This window comes from Cornus florida, unplaced genomic scaffold, assembly GCF_030987335.1.
Source record: "Cornus florida cultivar Cherokee Brave unplaced genomic scaffold, ASM3098733v1 CherokeeBrave_3.0.0_Hap2_Chr02, whole genome shotgun sequence".
In the NCBI taxonomy this organism is placed as follows: domain Eukaryota; kingdom Viridiplantae; phylum Streptophyta; class Magnoliopsida; order Cornales; family Cornaceae; genus Cornus; species Cornus florida.
Genome location: NW_026775572.1, coordinates 83,361,838 through 83,380,758, shown reverse-complemented (window position 1 = coordinate 83,380,758; position 18,921 = coordinate 83,361,838). Strand labels below are relative to the sequence as shown.

The 18,921-nt window shown below is 40.5% G+C and overlaps 1 protein-coding gene across 1 annotated transcript; it reads left to right on the top strand.

Annotated features, from left to right (window-relative positions):
- The first annotated feature begins 13,367 nt into the window (after positions 1 to 13,367).
- On the top strand, positions 13,368 to 15,098 carry LOC132296479 (putative late blight resistance protein homolog R1A-10). The gene has a single exon (XM_059794679.1). The coding sequence runs from the start codon at positions 13,368 to 13,370 to the stop codon at positions 15,096 to 15,098; it is 1,731 nt and encodes a 576-aa protein (XP_059650662.1).
- The last annotated feature ends 3,823 nt before the right edge of the window (positions 15,099 to 18,921 follow it).

Below are 18,921 nucleotides of genomic sequence, written 5' to 3'. Positions count from 1 at the left end.
CTAAAGCCTTGATACTAAATTCTTCACTCCATGAGAGATTTGTTGAAGAAAACCAGTTTTCACTATTGGGTCTTAATGTTCAGGCGAAGGAAATATCATAGAGTATTCCCTATAACCTTTCTGCTGAATTGTTATACACCGAACTATATTGGGAGTGGTTAGAAGATGTCTTGGCGCGTTTCCACGACTTTCTATCAAAACAACAACTATATGGTGCTTTATTCGCCTCCCTATTTTCCTATGATCGTCATGAAGATGTATTCAAAGCATTCCTTGAATGTTGGTGCCCAGCCACTAATACACTTCATTGTTCTATTGGCGAGTTATCAATTTCTCTTCGAGATCTATATATGCTAGGTGGTCTCCCTCACTAAGGAACAATTTATGATGAAGTTATTCCTTGTGCAGATGAACTATCAAGAGCTGGCAACAACAAACATTCTATCCCTTTGAGTTGTCAACACCTATTTTTGGCCTTCCACAGACTTTCCAAAAAGTATAAAGGAGATCAGAATGTGAAGATATCTGACTGGATTAATTTCTGGTTTAAAGGTGCATCAAGACATGCCAAACCTTCAAAGAAATCAACAAAAAATAAAGTTCACCGCCCTATGAGGACTCAAAATCTATCTGGTGTGATCCCTCCTGTCTGGTCGATGTCCACCAAAGAGAAAGAAGTATTTATCAACCTTGGTGTAGATGAAACATCGAGAGACACCACTTATCTAGCTGCTTTTTTAGCATGTTGGATCTGTAAATTTGCCTTACCTGCACACCCTGGCAACATAATTCGTCCTGGGACTTTCAAGGTCGCAAGCATGTTAGCAGATGGCTGCAACATTTGTCTTTCCATCCCAGTTCTGGCCAGTATTTACAGAGGCTTGAATGAGATTGTTTCCTCACCAGATCCTGGAAGCTGCTCTACGATATTTCCTATTCACTATGTATTCGGATGGTTGAGTGAATATTTCAGAACTAATTTCACCATTCCTAATACCAACTATTAGCCTAGAATGACATTATATGCAGGCGAAGGAGGAGCAAGATACTTTGACCATTTTGAAGCCCAAAATTTATTCAGATTATGTAAAGGAATAAACTTAACTCGAATGGCTAAAAGATCTTCAAAAGAGCGACTTATTGTAGATAATGGCAAGATGATAAAGGCTGACTTTGACACCTTAATCAATCTTCGATCATGTTATTTGACATTGCACCAAAATGACCGTCTTATCATTGAGCCGTATAGTCCACACAGATTTAGCCGACAATTTGGGTACCATCAAGATATTCCTGAAAAATTAAAAAATGACTTTCGTACTTGCACCTTAGAGGAATTTTTAAAGCATTGGAACTCATCCGTTCATTATTCTTCTGGTTGTGATGCGTTGCTTCCTTCAACTTTAAGCCACCAAAAATCCTCAGTTACCAGAGCATATGCCAAATGGTGGTCCAGTGTATATATTGATCCATTTACACAGAAAGAAACTACTTCAAAGCAATCTAAACGCACGATTTCCCCACCAGAGAAACCAACTAAAATCAGGAAGGTTTTAATTAAAGGGCTGAAGTCAAATCTCCCATCTAAGCCAGTGCCAAAGTTAACCATCAAATCTCATAATGATTGTGACGTTGTTGGAGGATCTAGTAGCCATCACCAAACAGCAAAAGATGTCCCACCACTAATCAATAACCGTCGCCGTCGTAAGTTGTCAATGGAGTTAGATGAGGATCGTAACTGGAAGCATGTCACCGATAAAGTGAGACTTGATTCAGTACAAGAATGTGTTGCCACTTCTCTTGATCAATTTTTACTAGGGTACCTAGCAGTTCACAACCTATACAGGTAACTGTTATTATATATATATATATATATATATATATATATATATATATTTTGTACTGCAAATTACCATTATTTATTATTATTTGTTTAATAGATAAAAGATAGCAAGGGATTTCTTGGGGAAGATGTCGTCATTGTTGCTAACCCAACATGTAGTGAAGAATCTATTTATGGACCGTCTGCCTTAGAGTTGGCCACTGCGATATGAACAGGTACAGAGATTTCACTACAAAGAAGCAGAGTTAGTCAACACTCGGATGTTTTGGGGGTTGCTGAAGTGACTAGTCAAGCTATGGAGGTGGTTGAAAATATTGGTAAAGATCATGTAGTTATCCCTTCTTTGATTTTAAGAGAACATGGTCCACCCTTGCATCGTGTTGCCCCTTCTGAAATGTCAATTTTCAATGCGGAAGAGATCGTTCTTGATGTTCATCGTCGTGCTGCTTTATTCTTTATTGATTTCATAAAGAATATCATACGCGATACTCCTACCAATAAAATACCGTCTCGAGCACCTAAATTTCAAACACTTTATGAAGGACTCGCAAAACTCCCTGGAGACCATTCAGCTTTGAAGAGGCGAATTGACTCATATACCAATAGTGCGGCCAATTATATTGCTACATCTTCTTCATATGCCTGTATGATGACTTCAGACTCTCAATCCCAATGATTGGCCAGTATTGATGCACAGCTCAGCAACGCTAGGTCTATAGAAGATGATGGTGCTAAGCGTATAGAATCACTTCAATCTAGTTTGAGTGAAGCTGACTTTAAAAAAGCTAGATTAGTGAAAGAATTGCAAGAAGCCAGGGAAGAGACTCAAGGGCTTAAAGTCTTCATATCGACAACGGATGCACAGTTATCTCAGAAGAAGGAAGCCATCACCAAACTTTGGGAAGATCGAAAATCAATAGAAGAAGCTAACGTCATCTCGAATCGCGATCTTGAAGTAGTGAAGCAACTGGAAGAGATATTATGGCAAGAACGTGACGAAATTATCGCTATGGAATTTTAGTATTGATCATCATTTTTTTTCCAAAAAAAAAGTTGTAACTTTGAATTTTAGCAATAAAACTAATGATTTATTATCTCCATTTTATTTACAAAGATGTTATCATTATTTATTTGTTTCACCGTTCACAGTTTATACTCTTGCGGGCCAGGAGTTTATAAAGAATTTTTTTATTTTTTATTTTTTATTTTTTTATTTTTTATTTTTTTTTTTGGGCGCACTGAACTTAGAATAAAAGTCTAAGCTGCCTACGTACCCTCAAAAGAGGGATCAAGTCGTCACGTAGTTCAATAGAGATAAGGGTTTTTTTTTTTTTTTTTGCAATCACAGTTTTAACTCATGTAGGCCAGGAGCATAGTGCAGTTTAAGCTCGTACGATCAGGAGCATTGCCTTCATGGGTAGTAGCGCTTCAGGAATTTGCCATTAATGGGCCCACTCTTACCCCGTCTTCATCAATAATGAGATATGCGCCATTAGTATAAACTTCGCGAACAACATACGGTCCATCCCATTTGGATACAAATTTATTTCCCTTGCGATTTATGACAATCGGTCTACGAACAGCTAATACTAAGTCTCGAACTTGAGATGACCGAGGTCGAACTCTCTTATTGAATGCTTTAGAAAGTCGAGCTTGATAACACTCTAGCTGTTGTTGAGCTTCTAATCTCTTTCCATCCAATGCTTCCAGTTCTTGAAGACGTAAGATGGCATTTTCTTCACTTGTAAGACCTTCTTGTATGGCTATCCTTAATGAAAGGATTTGTTGTTCCAATGGAAGAACTGCTTCTACGCCATAGACCAGAGAATATGGAGTTGCTTGAGTAGGTGTCCGATGCGTAGTGCGGTATGCCCATAATGCTTCTTCCATTCGCTCATGCCAATCTCGCTTTTTTTGGTTGACTACTTCTTCAATAGCTCACATAGAGTCTTATTGAATGCTTCTGCGAGACCATTTGCAGGGGCATTGTACATGGACGATTTACGTTGTTTGAATCCAAATTTCTCACAAAGGTCAGTTACCCAACTGTTTTTAAAATTCGTCCCGTTATCAGTGATGATGTATCGAGGGACACCATATCGATAAATAATGTTGGACTTGATGAAGTCAACCACTGTTTCCTTTTTCACATGTTTATAGGGTGCAGCTTCCGCCCATTTTGAAAAATAATCAGTTGCAGCCAAGATATACAAGTGGCCTTTTGAAGACTTTTCTAAAGGACCAACTACATCTAATCCCCATGCATCGAACGGCCATGACGTCACAGTAGGGTGTAATGGTTCCGGTGGTTGGTGTATGAAGTTAGCATAGAATTAACAGGCTTGACACCTTTTTGCATACTCCAGGCAATTTTTGACCATGGTGGGCCAATAATAACCCATTCTTTTGACGCGAAAGTGCAGCTTTGGACCAGATTGATGAGCTCCACAAATCCCAGAATGTGCCTCCTTCATTGCATGCGTTGCTTCATCATTTCCAAGGCAGCGAAGGAAAAAGCCCTCATAGGAACGCCTATACAATGTATCGTTGTAATAGATGAAACGAGGTGCTCGCCTTCGTATTTCAGTCTTATGGCGTAGGTCTTCGGGAAGCTTTCCATGTTCCAAATAATCAATGATAGGGATTCTCCAGTTTTCTTCCTCTTGTGTCCAACAAGAAACCACATTACTTTTTTCAAATTTATCCTCCAAGACTTGTGGCAAAACCCATCTTTGACATATAGGAACATCAACCAGGTCTTCATCAGTTAACGCCAATGTTGTAGCCAAATTTGCCAAAGCATCAGCTATCCGATTTTCTTTTCTTGGAATGTGCTCTAGTATGACGCTATCAAACCGTTCCAACAAATGAGAGGCGTAACGATGGTACGGTACTAGATTATCTTTCTTAACCTCATTTTCTTTAAGAAGTTGGTTGATCACCAACTTAGAGTCTCCATATATTTCGAGGTCCGTGATGTTCATCTCATTCGCCATTTGAAGGCCGATAATCAAGGCTTGATACTCAGCTACATTATTTGAGCAGTTTTCAGCAAGTGCAAAAGAGTATGGAATGACATGTCTCTTTGGAGAAACAAAAACTACACCTACTCCAGCCCCATCTGATCGAGCTGCCCCATCAAAAAACATCATCCATGGAGGGAGGATGTCCACAAGGAAGACTTCTTCATCAGGAAAATCTTCAGAAATTTCCCAATCGGCTGGAATAGGATGGTCAGCTAAGAAATCAGCTAAGACTTGTTCTTTTATTACTTTTCGTGGCACATAAATAATTTCAAATTCGTTGAACAAAATTGACCACCTCGCCAATCGTCCAGAAAGGACCGGCTTAGACATGACATATTTGAGAGGATCTGCCCTTGCAACAAGATGTATCGTATGAGCCAAGAAATAATGCCTCAATTTCTTAGAAGCGAAGACAAGTGCGAGGCATGTTTTTTCAATTGGAGGATAATTTCGCTCCGTCGGGGTGAGTCTGTGACTTAAATAATACAATGCCTTCTCTTTATGTTCTTCATTATTCTGAGCAAGTAAGGCACCCAGCGATTCTTCTTGCGCAGCAATGTAAAGTATGAGTGGCTTTCTAGGTACCGGTGCTCCCAATACCGGAGAATTGAGAAGGTACTTTTTGATGCTATCAAAAGCATTTTGGCATGATTGGTCCCAATTAAATGGAACATCTTTTTTTAGGAGTCGGTTAAAAGGCTGACAACGACCCGCTAAATTTGAGATGAACCGATGAATAAACGTAAGTTGACCTTGTAAACTTCTAAGTTCACGTAAATTCTTTGGTGGCGGCATCTTTTGAATGGCCTCAATTTTATTAGGATCAATCTCAATACCACGGTGACGTACGACGTATCCCAGGAATTTCCCTGAAGTCACACCAAATGCACATTTAAGGGGATTCATCTTAAGTTGATATTTTCGAAGGCGATTAAAGACAGTACGTAAATCCTGTAAATGATTTCTTCATTCTTTTGTCTTAACCACCAAGTCATCAACATAACATTCAATAATCTTGTGGAGTATGTCGTCGAAGATCCTTTGCATAACGCGCTGGTATGTTGCTCCCACATTTTTTAGTCCAAAGGGCATAACTTTGTAACAATATATGCCTTTAGGAGTGCGAAAGGCAGTTAACTCCTCGTCCCTTAGAGTCATTCTTATCTGATTGTACCCAGAGTAACAATCCATAAAAGAGAGAGCTTCATGTCCAGTGGTTGCATCTACAGTGAGCTCAGGGATGGGAAGAGGAAAATCATCTTTTGGGCATGCCTCATTCAAATCACGAAAGTCCACACAGATTCGAATCTGTCCATTTTTCTTCTTCACTGGAACAATGCTCGAAATCCATGTTGGATATTTGACCTCACGGACAAACCCTACTTCAATCAATTTGTTGAGTTCTTCCTCTATCCTTGGAACTAGCTCTGGACGGAAGAAACGTTGAGACTGCTTAATCGGACGTGTCCCACGTTTGACAGCGAGATTGTGCACTGCAATTTTAGGATCAAGACCGGGTATCTCTTTGTATGTCCAAGCAAAGACATCCTTGTACTCAGACAATAATTGAAAGTAATCATTTTCTTCTGAGGGGTTTAGGAATGCACTAACAAAAACTGGTTTGGGTTGATCGTCAGTTCCTAAGTTGATTTCTTTGAGTTAATCAACAGTAGCCTGCCCCCCATCTTCTAGTGTTGGTGGAGCTTTCTCGATATTATCTGGTTGTTCACAGTCAGGTTCCTCTTCAACAGTGATGTGGTATGAAGTAACACAAGACGATTCACCAGTGCCTTGTATTCTATCCACTTCTGCTGATTGATTAGTAAATACAATGGTTTGCCTTCGAGCTTTCAATGTAACATCATTGGTGACATCTATCTCTGTCTTACATTTCATTCGCGAAGGCACTAGGCTCTGAACCTCACTATTATTCACCACGTCGATGTTAGCTTCTTCTGACTTCACAATCTTACTGTTTTTTAGTGGTGCATCATGGATAGTACCAATTCGAGAAAATACTGACTTTCGAGATTGAGGTTGTGCAGATTTTCTTCCTTGGTCATGAAAGCTCATTCTGTTAAAAACAGAGTTACGAGGTAAATTGCTGATATGAGAACTTGAAACATTTGATTCTCGGCTTGACAACCTGTTGAATACAGATGTTCGATCGCATGGAGCTCTTATACGGTCAAAGACTGATTTTTGATGCCCAGTCTACTGATCTTGTTCATCCTCAACTTCTTCAAACCCAATGTATGAGGTGCTTGACTTCTTATCCCTCTTTGTGATTTGAATTCGAAGTGGCTCAGAAGCTACGAAACCGAGACCAGACTTAGGTGAAATGATTTTATGCCCTTGATCTTTTAACTTCTTCTGTGTCTCATTGAGGCCGTGCACCTTCTCACCGGTGACCTCAGCATTCAGTTTTCCAAGGCTTGCAGGATTTGTAAAATCATACCCCGACTTAGCCAAGAGTTGGTATGCTTTAGGATCGAATCCTTCGTCGATCCTTTGTTTTGGAAGTGATAAATGATCAACCATAGATTGAGAAGGCCGCACGAACCCTTTTAACGAAGACTTGGAAGGCGAAGACTTCTGAATCTTAGGGAGAGGAAGAGTTAACTCTCCTTTAAGCTTTTGCATATCTTCTTTTTCCTTGGTTTGTGACATCTTTAATTTAAATTCCTTAGTTTCAATTATCTCGATAACAGGTGCCTGCCCTTTTTGTCGCTGAGATTTTGGAACATACTTTAAAATAGGTTTCTTCCGATGTGCTTTTATCGAGACCCCTTGCATTTTAGCTACCTTTATAATGTCTGTCACTAAAACGTCTAGTGGATCACTTAATGCTTCTTTTGCTTTTGTAGATTGAATCTCTTGTGCAGACGGAAGGCTTGGGATGGGCACTTCCGAAGGTGTATCATGATCAATATAGAACTTGGCATCGGCAAAATGAGATTCTGCCTCTGTAAATGGCTTATGATCCGCCACAACCGTTTGTACGCCATTTTTGTAGAATTTGAAGCACTGATGAAGAGTCGATGGAATGACACTATTACTATGTATCCAAGGCCTTCCCAACAACAAATTGTAGGACGTCTTTGCATCAATCACATGGAATAAGGTTTCTGCTTGGAGCTCGTCAATAGTTAGCTTTGCCCGAATCATGCCGATAGCTCTCTGTCCTCCTTGGTTAAAACCTTAAATAATAAGACGGCTACGCGATAACTCATGAATTGTGATGCCAAGATTTTTCATCGTAAATTTTGGCATTAGATTCACCGCCGAGCCACCATCAACAAGAATACGAGTAACTCTTCGTTCTTTTATGTAACCGGAGACGAAGAGAGGACAATTGTGCGGCTTCGAACCCAACTGAAGATCCTCGTCCGTGAAAACAATTGGTGCACAACATGACTCAAACGTACCTCTGACCACTTCATCATCATTAGATTTTTCAATGATGGCTGTATTATGGTTCTCTACAGTCTGGACTTCATCTTGATCCTCGTTCTTCTCATCATTGAGGCTTGTTTTCTTAGTTGAAACCATGTAAGTTGTTACAACTTCGTCATTTAGGTATCCTTTTGGAAAGAACTCTTGCAAAGTAATAGGCTTCTGACTCTTTTTGCTTATAGAGGTGTATTTAGTTGATTGTGTCTTCTTGACCCATTTTCTGTTATGGCCAGACTGTTTATGGTGATATTGGGGTTTCTTCTTCCTTTGCCCTCTGTCAGAATAATTAGTCTGAAAAATATCAGCTTGTTGCTTCTGTGGTTTCTTTCTTGTCACCAGAGTCCATCCTTCTTCATCATCCTGAGGAAAAACCTTTCCAAATGTTGAAATGTCATGTACACTCCCTTGGCCAATATAGATTGGGATTGGTTCCAATGAACCAAATTGGATAGTTGTGCAAGATACCTTCAAAGTTAAGGGTTGAGAACGAGCACTCCCCACGACAGAGGTTGTCAAAGTAGTAGTAGTATGATTTGAAGTTACAACTTTGTCTGTATCCAACAAGATTTTTCCTTGTTTTGCCAGATTCATCACCACCTCCTTGAAGATAAAACACTTCTCCATTGGATGACTGATAATGCGATGATATTTACAGTATTTTGGATCGTTGATACGTCCCATCTCTGGAGGATGTTTGCATTCAGGGAGTTCTATAACTTTACTTTCAAGTAAACATTCCAAGATGCCAGGAACATCGGAATCGAGGAAGGGGTATTCTTTCTTCTCTAACTCCTTTAGCGTAGGACGCTGTCTCTCCCTCTCTTGAAACTGGCGAGGCTTTTTATCATCCTTCTTGTCATCTTTAACAGATATCTTGATTGGGGTGGTTGAGATAGCCATTGAATCTTTAGCCACATTTTTTGATGACTTGTCGCCCTTCTTCCAGTCTTTCTTATCTTTGCATGGTTCTATAGTCATGTGACTTTTGCCGTCATGGGATTTCATACTGATCTCCATGTCATGGGCACGCGTAGCTAATTCCTCAAATATGTGAGGTTTTATGCCTTGCAGAATGTAGAGCAGGCCCCAATGCATTCCCTGCATACACATCTCCACAGCAGATACTTCTGACAAACGGTCCTTGCAGTCAAGACTGAGGTCTCTCCACCGATTAATGTAGTCGATTACAGGCTCATCCATCCATTGCTTCGTGTTAGTCAACTCTATCATACTAACAGTACGACGAGTGCTATAGAACCTGTTCAAGAATTCTCGTTCCATCTGGTCCCAACTATTAATTGATTCTGACTTTAGGTTAGTGTACCACTCGAACGCGTTTCCTTTAAGGGACCGGACAAACTGTTTGACTAGTAAGTCCCCCTTTGTTCCGGCATTGTTACAAGTCTCGACAAAATGGGCAATGTGTTGCTTGGGGTTACCTTTTCCGTCAAATTGCTGAATCTTCGAAGGTTTGTATCCTACATGCATTCTCATACTGTCGATTCTCCTTGTATAGGGCTTTGAGTACATGAGAGTGCTCTGTGAGACACCACCATATTCAGCTCGGATTGTATTCGTTATCATATCTTGCAATTGTTCGACAGATAATAAAGAGACTGAAGAAGAGGTATGATTGGTTTGACCAGTCGCCTATTCTATCCCCGGCGTCTGGTTTTGACTGGTCGCTTGTTCTGTCACCGGCGTCTGTTTAGGATTCTCCCTGTGAGTACCTTGTGCTGTAGAATTAGGATTCTCCATTAGTATTGCTGTAGAAGATGTAGGTTTCCCAGACGGTGGTGGTGTGAAAGTTGCACGATTCCCGGATGGCATTAGTGTTTCACCGAAGGTCTGAACTTCCAATTTATTCATTAATGTAGCGATTTGCAAGTCCTTTTCTTCAATAGTCTTTGTGAGGTTCTCAATGGAATGAGCCATAGTTGCTAGTTGTTCCTCCACCGTAGTAGCTCCAGTCATCATAGCAGCAACCACATCTGAGTATGATAGGCCTTGAGAATCCACGTTCCTTGAAGTGATTGATTGCTCCGAAGTCTGACGTGGTGACTCTGGGGGTGAACCGACACTAGAGTGAGCATCATAGATAGAATGAAGTGAATCTGGTGGTGGAGCCTCTTCTGGAATAATGTCAAGGTTTTTGACATGTTGAGTTTTCACGTTCGCCGGTGTTGCAGGATTAGTTTTCACCACATCTTGCTGAAGTTTGAATGACGCCATCGCCTGGGACTTGCTACGTGTCACAGGGCCCGTCAAGGTACTTCCATCGCTTAATTTGGTCTTCGTGCCATTTTTCATAGTGGCTTTAGCGTCGACCTTTGCAATAGCGATGTTCTTTTGGGCTTTCTTGTCTGTCTGAATCTTAGGGGGAGCCATAGAATCTGATAGAGAAGAAACTTGATGGTAGGAGAAAGAGATGAGAGGCAAAGGTGGTCCCACTGGGCGTGTCACAAATTTGTACACACAAATTTTGTAAGTCTGCAATAGAAACAAAATATGGAGCAAAATAGAATTTTATTAATGTATGGTGAATGTGGAGTACAGTCCTTTGTAATGTCTTTTACAAAAAAAGAATGGTCCTCTGATTCGATCTTCTTGTTTTTGGTTGGTTGGATCCAAGGGCTGCACGAGCTTGTTCTTGAATCACTATGGAATTTGATGAAGAACGGTACGTTGTTAGATGTGCTTGATGTTCTTCGCTTTTGGGTTTCGATTCTGAATTTGTGTCTGAATTTTGAGTTTCTGGATTTCTGAGTCTCTAAACTTCTGAATTCTGAATTTGTGTCTGAAATTGTAGACTTCTGAATTCTGAATCCTCTCCCCCTTTTTTCTTCCTCCAAGACTTCTATTTATAGGCTTCTTGGATTAATAGGATGATAACACGTGTCATCTCCTGATAAGGATAAAACTATAACTGGGCCGGGCCGGTTATATTGTGATAATTATCCTTAAAGATAATTATTCAAAATATATTTTATTAGGAATAATTATCGTTTCATTTAATTATCTGGGCTGGGCTAATTAAATAATTTAGGTGGACCAAGCCTGGTAAATTAAATAATTTATTTAAACATTAGGCCTATATTTAATGGGTCCATTCGTTAAAACCAAAGCCCACTAAATTTTAGTGTCTACAGGGATTAAACATTTACGTAAATTTTTTGGGTAAAAGGAATAATGTATTGATAATAAGGATATTTTGATATTTAAAAATAAGAGTTTGAAGGGTATCTTGACGTAAATAATAATTCTTGATGTTACCTAATTCAATTAATCAAATTGAAAATTTAACTTTAGAAATGGATTATTTTTATATTTGGGGCTCCTAACTTTATTTATGTATATTTGATGCAAATATTTTGGGAGAGATGAGAGAGACAGAGCTATGACAGACAGCGCGCTGGATTTTCTGTTGGAACACATGATGCAGCTAATGAACTCCAGGAAGAAATTGATTGTGATTGAGAAGGAGCAAATGGAATGGGTTTATGAAGAGACGAAGTTCCTGCGCCAGTTCCTCAAGGATTCAGATCAGGACGTGATTCGCGCCGAGGTGAAAGAAGTAGTGGCAAAGATTAGAGACGTCACTTACCAAGTTGATAATATTATCGACTCCTTTGTACTCATCAACACTATGGATCTAAGCGCGGCACACTTAGATTTTTCTGTCCAAGGGAGATCATCCCAATTTAAGGAAATGAAAAAGATTTACAAGAAATGTGTCCACCAGTCTAAGAAAATTAAAAACGGCTCTAAGCTACTGATGGAATATATTGATTGTATCAAATTGATTTCCAACACACAGATGATGGAGATTCTCTCATGGCTGGAGTCTCAGAAAGTTAATCATAATCATCATGGACGACGACATGGCTCAAATTATGAATCTGATGACGACGTCATACAAGTAGAGGAGATCAAGTCTCTCATAAAGCAGGTTGATGAAGTTCATCTCCTCTGCAGTTTTTCCAGTAAGGCGCTCTACCTAATAGACCATCTTTCCATGTTGCGTTCCCGTAAGCCATGGATTGTTCCTCTCCTCTTTTGTAGATTCCGCGACATTGTCAACCTAGCTCAGAAAATTCATCGTGAATTTGGTGGCATCATAGCAGAGCACAACCCAATTATGATACAAGTAATCAATATTTATGACAAGGGGTTGAGTGTCACATGGCCTCAGTCTCACATGCTGGATCGATTTCGTCTCCTCGTCAATAAGTTCCAACAGATGATCAAGCTGGCTCAGAAAATTCATCATGAATTTGGCTATGTGAATATGCATCAGCCAGATAGTCTCTTCTTCAATTTCTATTCTGAGAGAAGTCATAGAAAAGAGTAAGCCTGTCAATGCAAAGGAAATGGAGGCGCTTAGATGCCGATTAATTGAATTTATGTCGCCAACACTTGCCTATGTGAATATGCATCGAGATTTAGGCGATGTGACGGAAGACATCAAGTCTATCAAGAGAGAGGTGATGGAGATTTATGAGAAGAAGAAGGTGCATGACATTGGAGAAGGAATCCAGCAAATCACAAGTTCTTCCCCCGGAGTTTCATCAAAAACTGCCAACACCATAGCAGTGGAAGACGAAGTAGTTGGTTTCGATGAGGACATAAGGACATTAATGGAGCTGCTTGCCGGAGACCATGAAAAGGATCTTAAATATATCACCATTGTTGGAATGCCTGGACTAGGTAAGACAACTCTGGCAAGAAAACTGTATAATGATCCTTTCATCGTGTATTACTTTCATATTCGTGCATGGACCTATGTCTCTCAAGTACACCAGAACAGAGATATATTGCTTAGCATTATAAATTCTGCATGCATTCACGTTTTTGGTAATATTGGCAACATGAGTGATAAAGAGTTAGGTGAGCACTTTTACAAAGCTTTGAAAGGTAAGCCATATCTTGTTGTCATTGATGATATATGGAGTATCAAAGCTTAGGACGTTTTGAAAAGGTATTTTCCAAATGACCGCAATGGAAGCAGAATTGTGTTCACCACTCGACTTGTAAATGTTGCAATGGCTTTGCAGGCTGAACCTTACCATTTGAGTTTTCTAAATGAAGATGAAAGTTGGAATCTATTACGTTTTAAGGTATTCCGAAAAGGGAGTTGTCCTATAGATTTGATAGAAATTGGGAAGGAAATTGCAAAAAAGTGTGGAGGATTGCCACTTGCGATTGTTGTAATATCAGGGCTTCTCGCAAAGAAAGACGAGACAGAAGAGTGGTGGAAGCATGTCAGTGGAAGTGTAGGTTCCTATATTATTAGTGATCCAGAACAATACATGGATACACTAGCACTGAGTTACAACCACTTGCCTCAGCACTTGAAACCTTGTTTCCTCTATTTTGGTGCAATTCCAGAAGACTATGAAATCCCTGTGAGGCAATTGATCTCTTTATGCGTCGCTGAGGGATTTATACGGCAAAATGAGCAGAAAAGCTTGGAGGAAGTGGCAGAGGATTACTTGATGGATCTAATTGACAGAAGTCTAACAATTGTTTCAAAGAGAAGGTCTGACGGTGGAATCAAAGCATGTTGTGTCCATGACCTTTTGCATGATTTATGCTTGAGAAAGGCACGTGAGGACAATTTTCTTCGACAGATTTCCAGGTATAACCAGAGTTCTGAATATAGGCAATGTCAATTGTGCATCCATGATAACCTTGTTGATAAAGCTTCTTTCGAGCCTTATGAGGTATGCACCCGATCTTTCTTGTCCTTTGGTCGTTCACTTTTTGATTTACCTATGATTAAGGATGCATCATTCATCTGTCAAGCCTTCATGCTTCTTCGGGTGTTGAATTTATTATCCATTAAGATCTTCTCTGTTCCAATGGCATTAGAAAGGTTGGTTCACTTAAGGTATTTAGCACTTCATGTTGAGGGAGAGCATGTCACGCTAAAGATATCCAACCTTTGGAACCTCGAAACTATTATTATTAATGGATCGAAAGGTTCATTATACTTAAATGGTATCCAGAAGACGGTGAATTTGAGGCATGTGTATAGTACGCGTCCTATAAATATCCATGGTGACTCTCCCTCTCTATTCATCAACCCGCAAACCACAAGAAAACTCCCTGGTGGCTCTCCCTCGGTATTAGAGAACGTGCAAACCATAGGTAAACTTCCTGGTGGACATGATTTGGTATGGTTTCCCAATCTTAAAAAATTAAAATGTCAACATGACAGTTTTCCAAAAGTGGACTTTTTAGTTCACCTTGAGACACTAAGCTTGATTTACAATGGATACAAAAGGTGTTCCCATCTTGATAGGTTTCCCCCAAAACTCAAAAGCCTTACTTTATCAAACTTCCGTCTACCATGGGATCAAATGTCAATCTTTGGGAGTTTACCCAACCTCGAGGTTCTCAAATTGTCATACAAGGCATTCGAGGGACCAAGTTGGAGCACAAGTGATGGGGAGTTTCGCAAACTCAAATTCTTGAAACTCCGGGGCCTAGACATTAGGCAATGGAACACCTCCAGCAGTCACTTTCCTAGCCTTCAAACATTGTTGTTGGACGACTGTGAACTACTTGAGGAGATCCCATCAAGTCTAGGGGATGTATCTACTCTAGAGATGATTCAGGTACGTTGGTGTAACCGCTCTACGGAAAATTCTGATCAGCAAATTCAAGAAGAGCAAAAGATCATGGGATATGATGGGCCTAAGGTCGTTATCTACGCTTTACATCATTATGAGGTAGTCTTTGAGGATGTGGACGAGAACGACGATGAATGAAGCACATTCCACCTCATTGATCATGCAAAAGAGTCGGCCAATTTAGGTATGTTTTAATGAATGTAGTAACTTTTGAAGACCCATCAAATTTTAAATTTTAAATTTTTTTTTTTTGTGTGTGTGTGTTTTCTTGTGTGTGTGTACGTGACTCATCAATCTGCTTTCATTTTTCTCTTCCTTACTAATCTCTCAAAATGATGAGAAGCTCTTGGTCTTTTTATTGACTCCGCAGCATGTATGGTAATTTTAGAAAATGCATTTCAAGTGTTATGCCCAAAACATACTTCTCAAGTGTTACACCCAAAACAACAGCTCCCTCTTTCTTGGGAAAAAAAGATTGACTAACTTTTTGGCCTCTTCATGTTGTTTTTCAAACCATTGTTTAGTTTCTAATCAACCCCATTAATTACATGCCTAGGGGTGAAATCAGCACCTAATTACATGCTCTGGTAGAGTCCTCATTGTGCATTTTTTCGCCATTGTTGTGCATCATTAGCTTCAGGATGATCATATGTGAAATTCCACATAAATTTTAGGCTTCATTTTATTGAGTTGTGCTATTTAAACCGAGGAGATGGGCGGAAATACAAAGCCGGCAGCCTCTTCTCAGCCTGAATAAAGAGCTGTCTGAAAACTTAATGGAATTAAGTCTACTCCTGACAGTGTCCTGATGAGTTTTTTCTTTTTACAACTTAATCAGAGCTTGGGGAGATGACAATTTCCCTCTAAAGGCTATAGAATTTCTTTACAACTAGATAGTGTAAACAGAAGCATTGAAAGCAAGCAAAGAGTTGAATGGGTAGCAAAAAAGGTTAAGAATATTGAGTCTATTCTTATTTCTTGCCATCAAAGTCTAGTCTAGCCACATTGCCACTAGCTCTACCTATAATGCTTTTCCTTGTGTAATTTTTAAATAGAAAAAAGACACCAGATGCAATTCATTGAACACAAGATAATATGTGACTGAATAAAATACTTCATAAATAACATATGATAAATATACGAAACATGCAAAATGTCACAAGAAACAATATGATTCTTGAAACACAACTGAGGATGCAGTAAGTGGCATGGGCCGGTTACAACTCGTTGGCATCGGATCGGGTCGAACAATTGAAGTATGACCCATGCAAAAGCACCGTGGAATGGGCCGAGCTTGGAGGATCCATTGAAAAAGATCAAGCCCATTGGAAAGTCAGGCCCAAAAGGAAGAAAACCCTTGAATAGAGGCCCAATGTAATCCGTTAGTGAGAACATTTGTAATGGTCTATAAACAGACCATTACGGGTGGATAAGAAGGGGGGATTTTATTCTATTGAAGTGTAAGAATTCTAGAGAGAGAAAGGAGAATGAATTTCTTGCATCTTCAATTGGCACCGTTTGTGGGAAACGACAAAGAAGATTGATTCGACCCTGATCAGTATCATGTTAGTTCAATCAAGTTTGTGAGCATACAGTTTGATTTCTGGAAGTTGAATCCAGATCAGTGAGATTGTAGTTTGTTCAGAGAGAATTCTTGCTTATTATGGATTATAAGGCATTTGCTTCGGAAGGACACAACTGTGATTTATTCAATTGCAGTTAGATCCGGTGAGTTCAAAGCTAGAAAAGTTCAGATCTAGCAAACGGTGACCACGATTCGGTGAAGTTGAGCCCAGATCTAACGGACTTTGCATCGGTGACGCTCAGATCTGTTTCGGAGTTCGTAATTTATGCCTTTGCTTCAATCCGGAATCATGATAGGGGGTGAGAACTCCAATACGGTAGAGAACGTCCAGCAGGTGAAACTTGATGAGTTGATGAGCATGATCGAAGCTCTCCGGAGAGAAAATGCGGATCTAAGGACTGAAATGTAGTGTCAAGAAGCTCCAGTAATTCCGCGACCGCTCCCGGTAAGAGAAGAAGGTGCACGTACTGATGCGGCACATCACGGCGAGGAGGTCAGAAACAATCTGATAGATCCTCACCACGAGGAAATCCGGCCAGATGGTTTGCCGCCAAATCTCCGTCGTATTGATAATCGTGAAGGATCGACTCACGTGGATCCATGGCGTAAGTAGATCAGGCGAAACGAAGCAATGACTTTTGATCCACATCAAGAAATGCTCAGCCGAGGTGAAGCAATAGAGTTGGATCGTCACAAAGCTACGCCTCCATGGCGCAAAGACTTTGTTAAGGACAGATCATTCGATCTGACTTATCGGCCTTCCATGACGACGTTCGACTATTACGGCTCAGAGAGGAGATCTGTAGACCAGAGAGCAACCGCAGGGTTCTAAAGGGAAAATGAAGCACTCCGTTCAGCAGCTCGAACCGTTGATTCACCGTTCATCGATGAGATTCTGCATGTTCCAAGTCCGAGGAAATTTTCCATGCCCGTTTTCATTCTGTTCGACGGAACGACCGATCCGATCGATCATGTGTGTCACATCCAGTTGAAAATGGCTCTGAACACTGAGAATGACTCTTTGATGTGCAAGTGCTTTCCTACAAGTCTAGCTCGACCAACTCTAAATTGGTTCAAGAACCTGCCGAGGGGCTTAGTGGATAGTTTCCGAAGCTTGTGCGATCGGTTCATAAGCCAATATTATGGAAATAAGCGTCCAGCGAAGGACATTTCGAGCCTATTCACAATGAAGCAGCATACTGATGAGCGTCTCCAGGCTTTCCTAACCAGGTTTAACCTTACTAAGAGCATGGTGATTGAATGTCACCCTTCAACGGCAGTTCAAGCATTTATACTGGTCATGACTCGTGGCACCCCATTTCACACAAGCTTGGTGGTGAACACGCCGAAAACTATGGATGAACTTAATGAAAGAGCCGATGGATTTGTACGCTTGGAAGAAGAAGAGGCGGTAAACACTCGGAAGACATCCGTCATATCCACGAAAGAAAAGAACAAAGCAAAGATCAGACAAAAGCAGGTTCAGCCGCAGCGCTCCTCGTGGATATCTGAGAAAAGGCCCAGAGAGGAAGAGCTGGTTACTCTATTGAAAGTTACCTTAGCAAGACTGTACCAAGAAAATAAAGATAAGTTCCGACCTCCTTTACCAATCAGACAACTCCTCGAACAGAGGGATCAGTTTAAGCACTGTGCATTTCATTCTAACTTTGGCAATCAGACTAACGAATGCAGGAACCTAAGGAGACAGGTAGAGATGTTGATAGCCAGAGGGGAGTTCATAAGTTATATTCAAGGCCCAGCGGTGGAACAGAACCGACCAATGGAGCACGTGAAAAAGAATCAGAAGTCGAATTCTCACAACACGCAACCAGTCCGAATAATCAATGCAATTCACGGTCGGCCTGAGCCTGCTGAAGAGTCAGATGAACTGCTTCAAACACGCCTTCGCCAGGCACAGATGAAGAGAAGGATAGGCAGTGTGAACACTCTGCTCCAACAAAGCGCATCAACGCAGATAAAGTTTGACAGAACAGATCTATTACGTATTTAGATCCCTCATAAAGACTCGTTGGTCGTAAGTTTGACAGTGGCCAAATGCTTGGTGCGCAAAGTTCTGATTGATCCTGGAAGTAGTGCGAACATCATGCCAAGGGATATATTTGATCGGCTCGAGATCAAGCAGGATCGGCTAAAATCCACCGGGAATCCTTTACTAGGGTTTGATGGAAAACGAGTAGAGCCCGTCGGTACAGTGGAGGTAGCGGTACATGCTGCCGATAGGGTTCTGATGGAAACCTTTGTGGTTGTTGAAATTCATCCCTCTTACAATCTTCTGATGGGCAGAGGGTGGATCCATAGAGTTCAAGGTGTTCCTTCCATTCTGCATCAGGTAATGAGATACCTGGGGCCAGACGG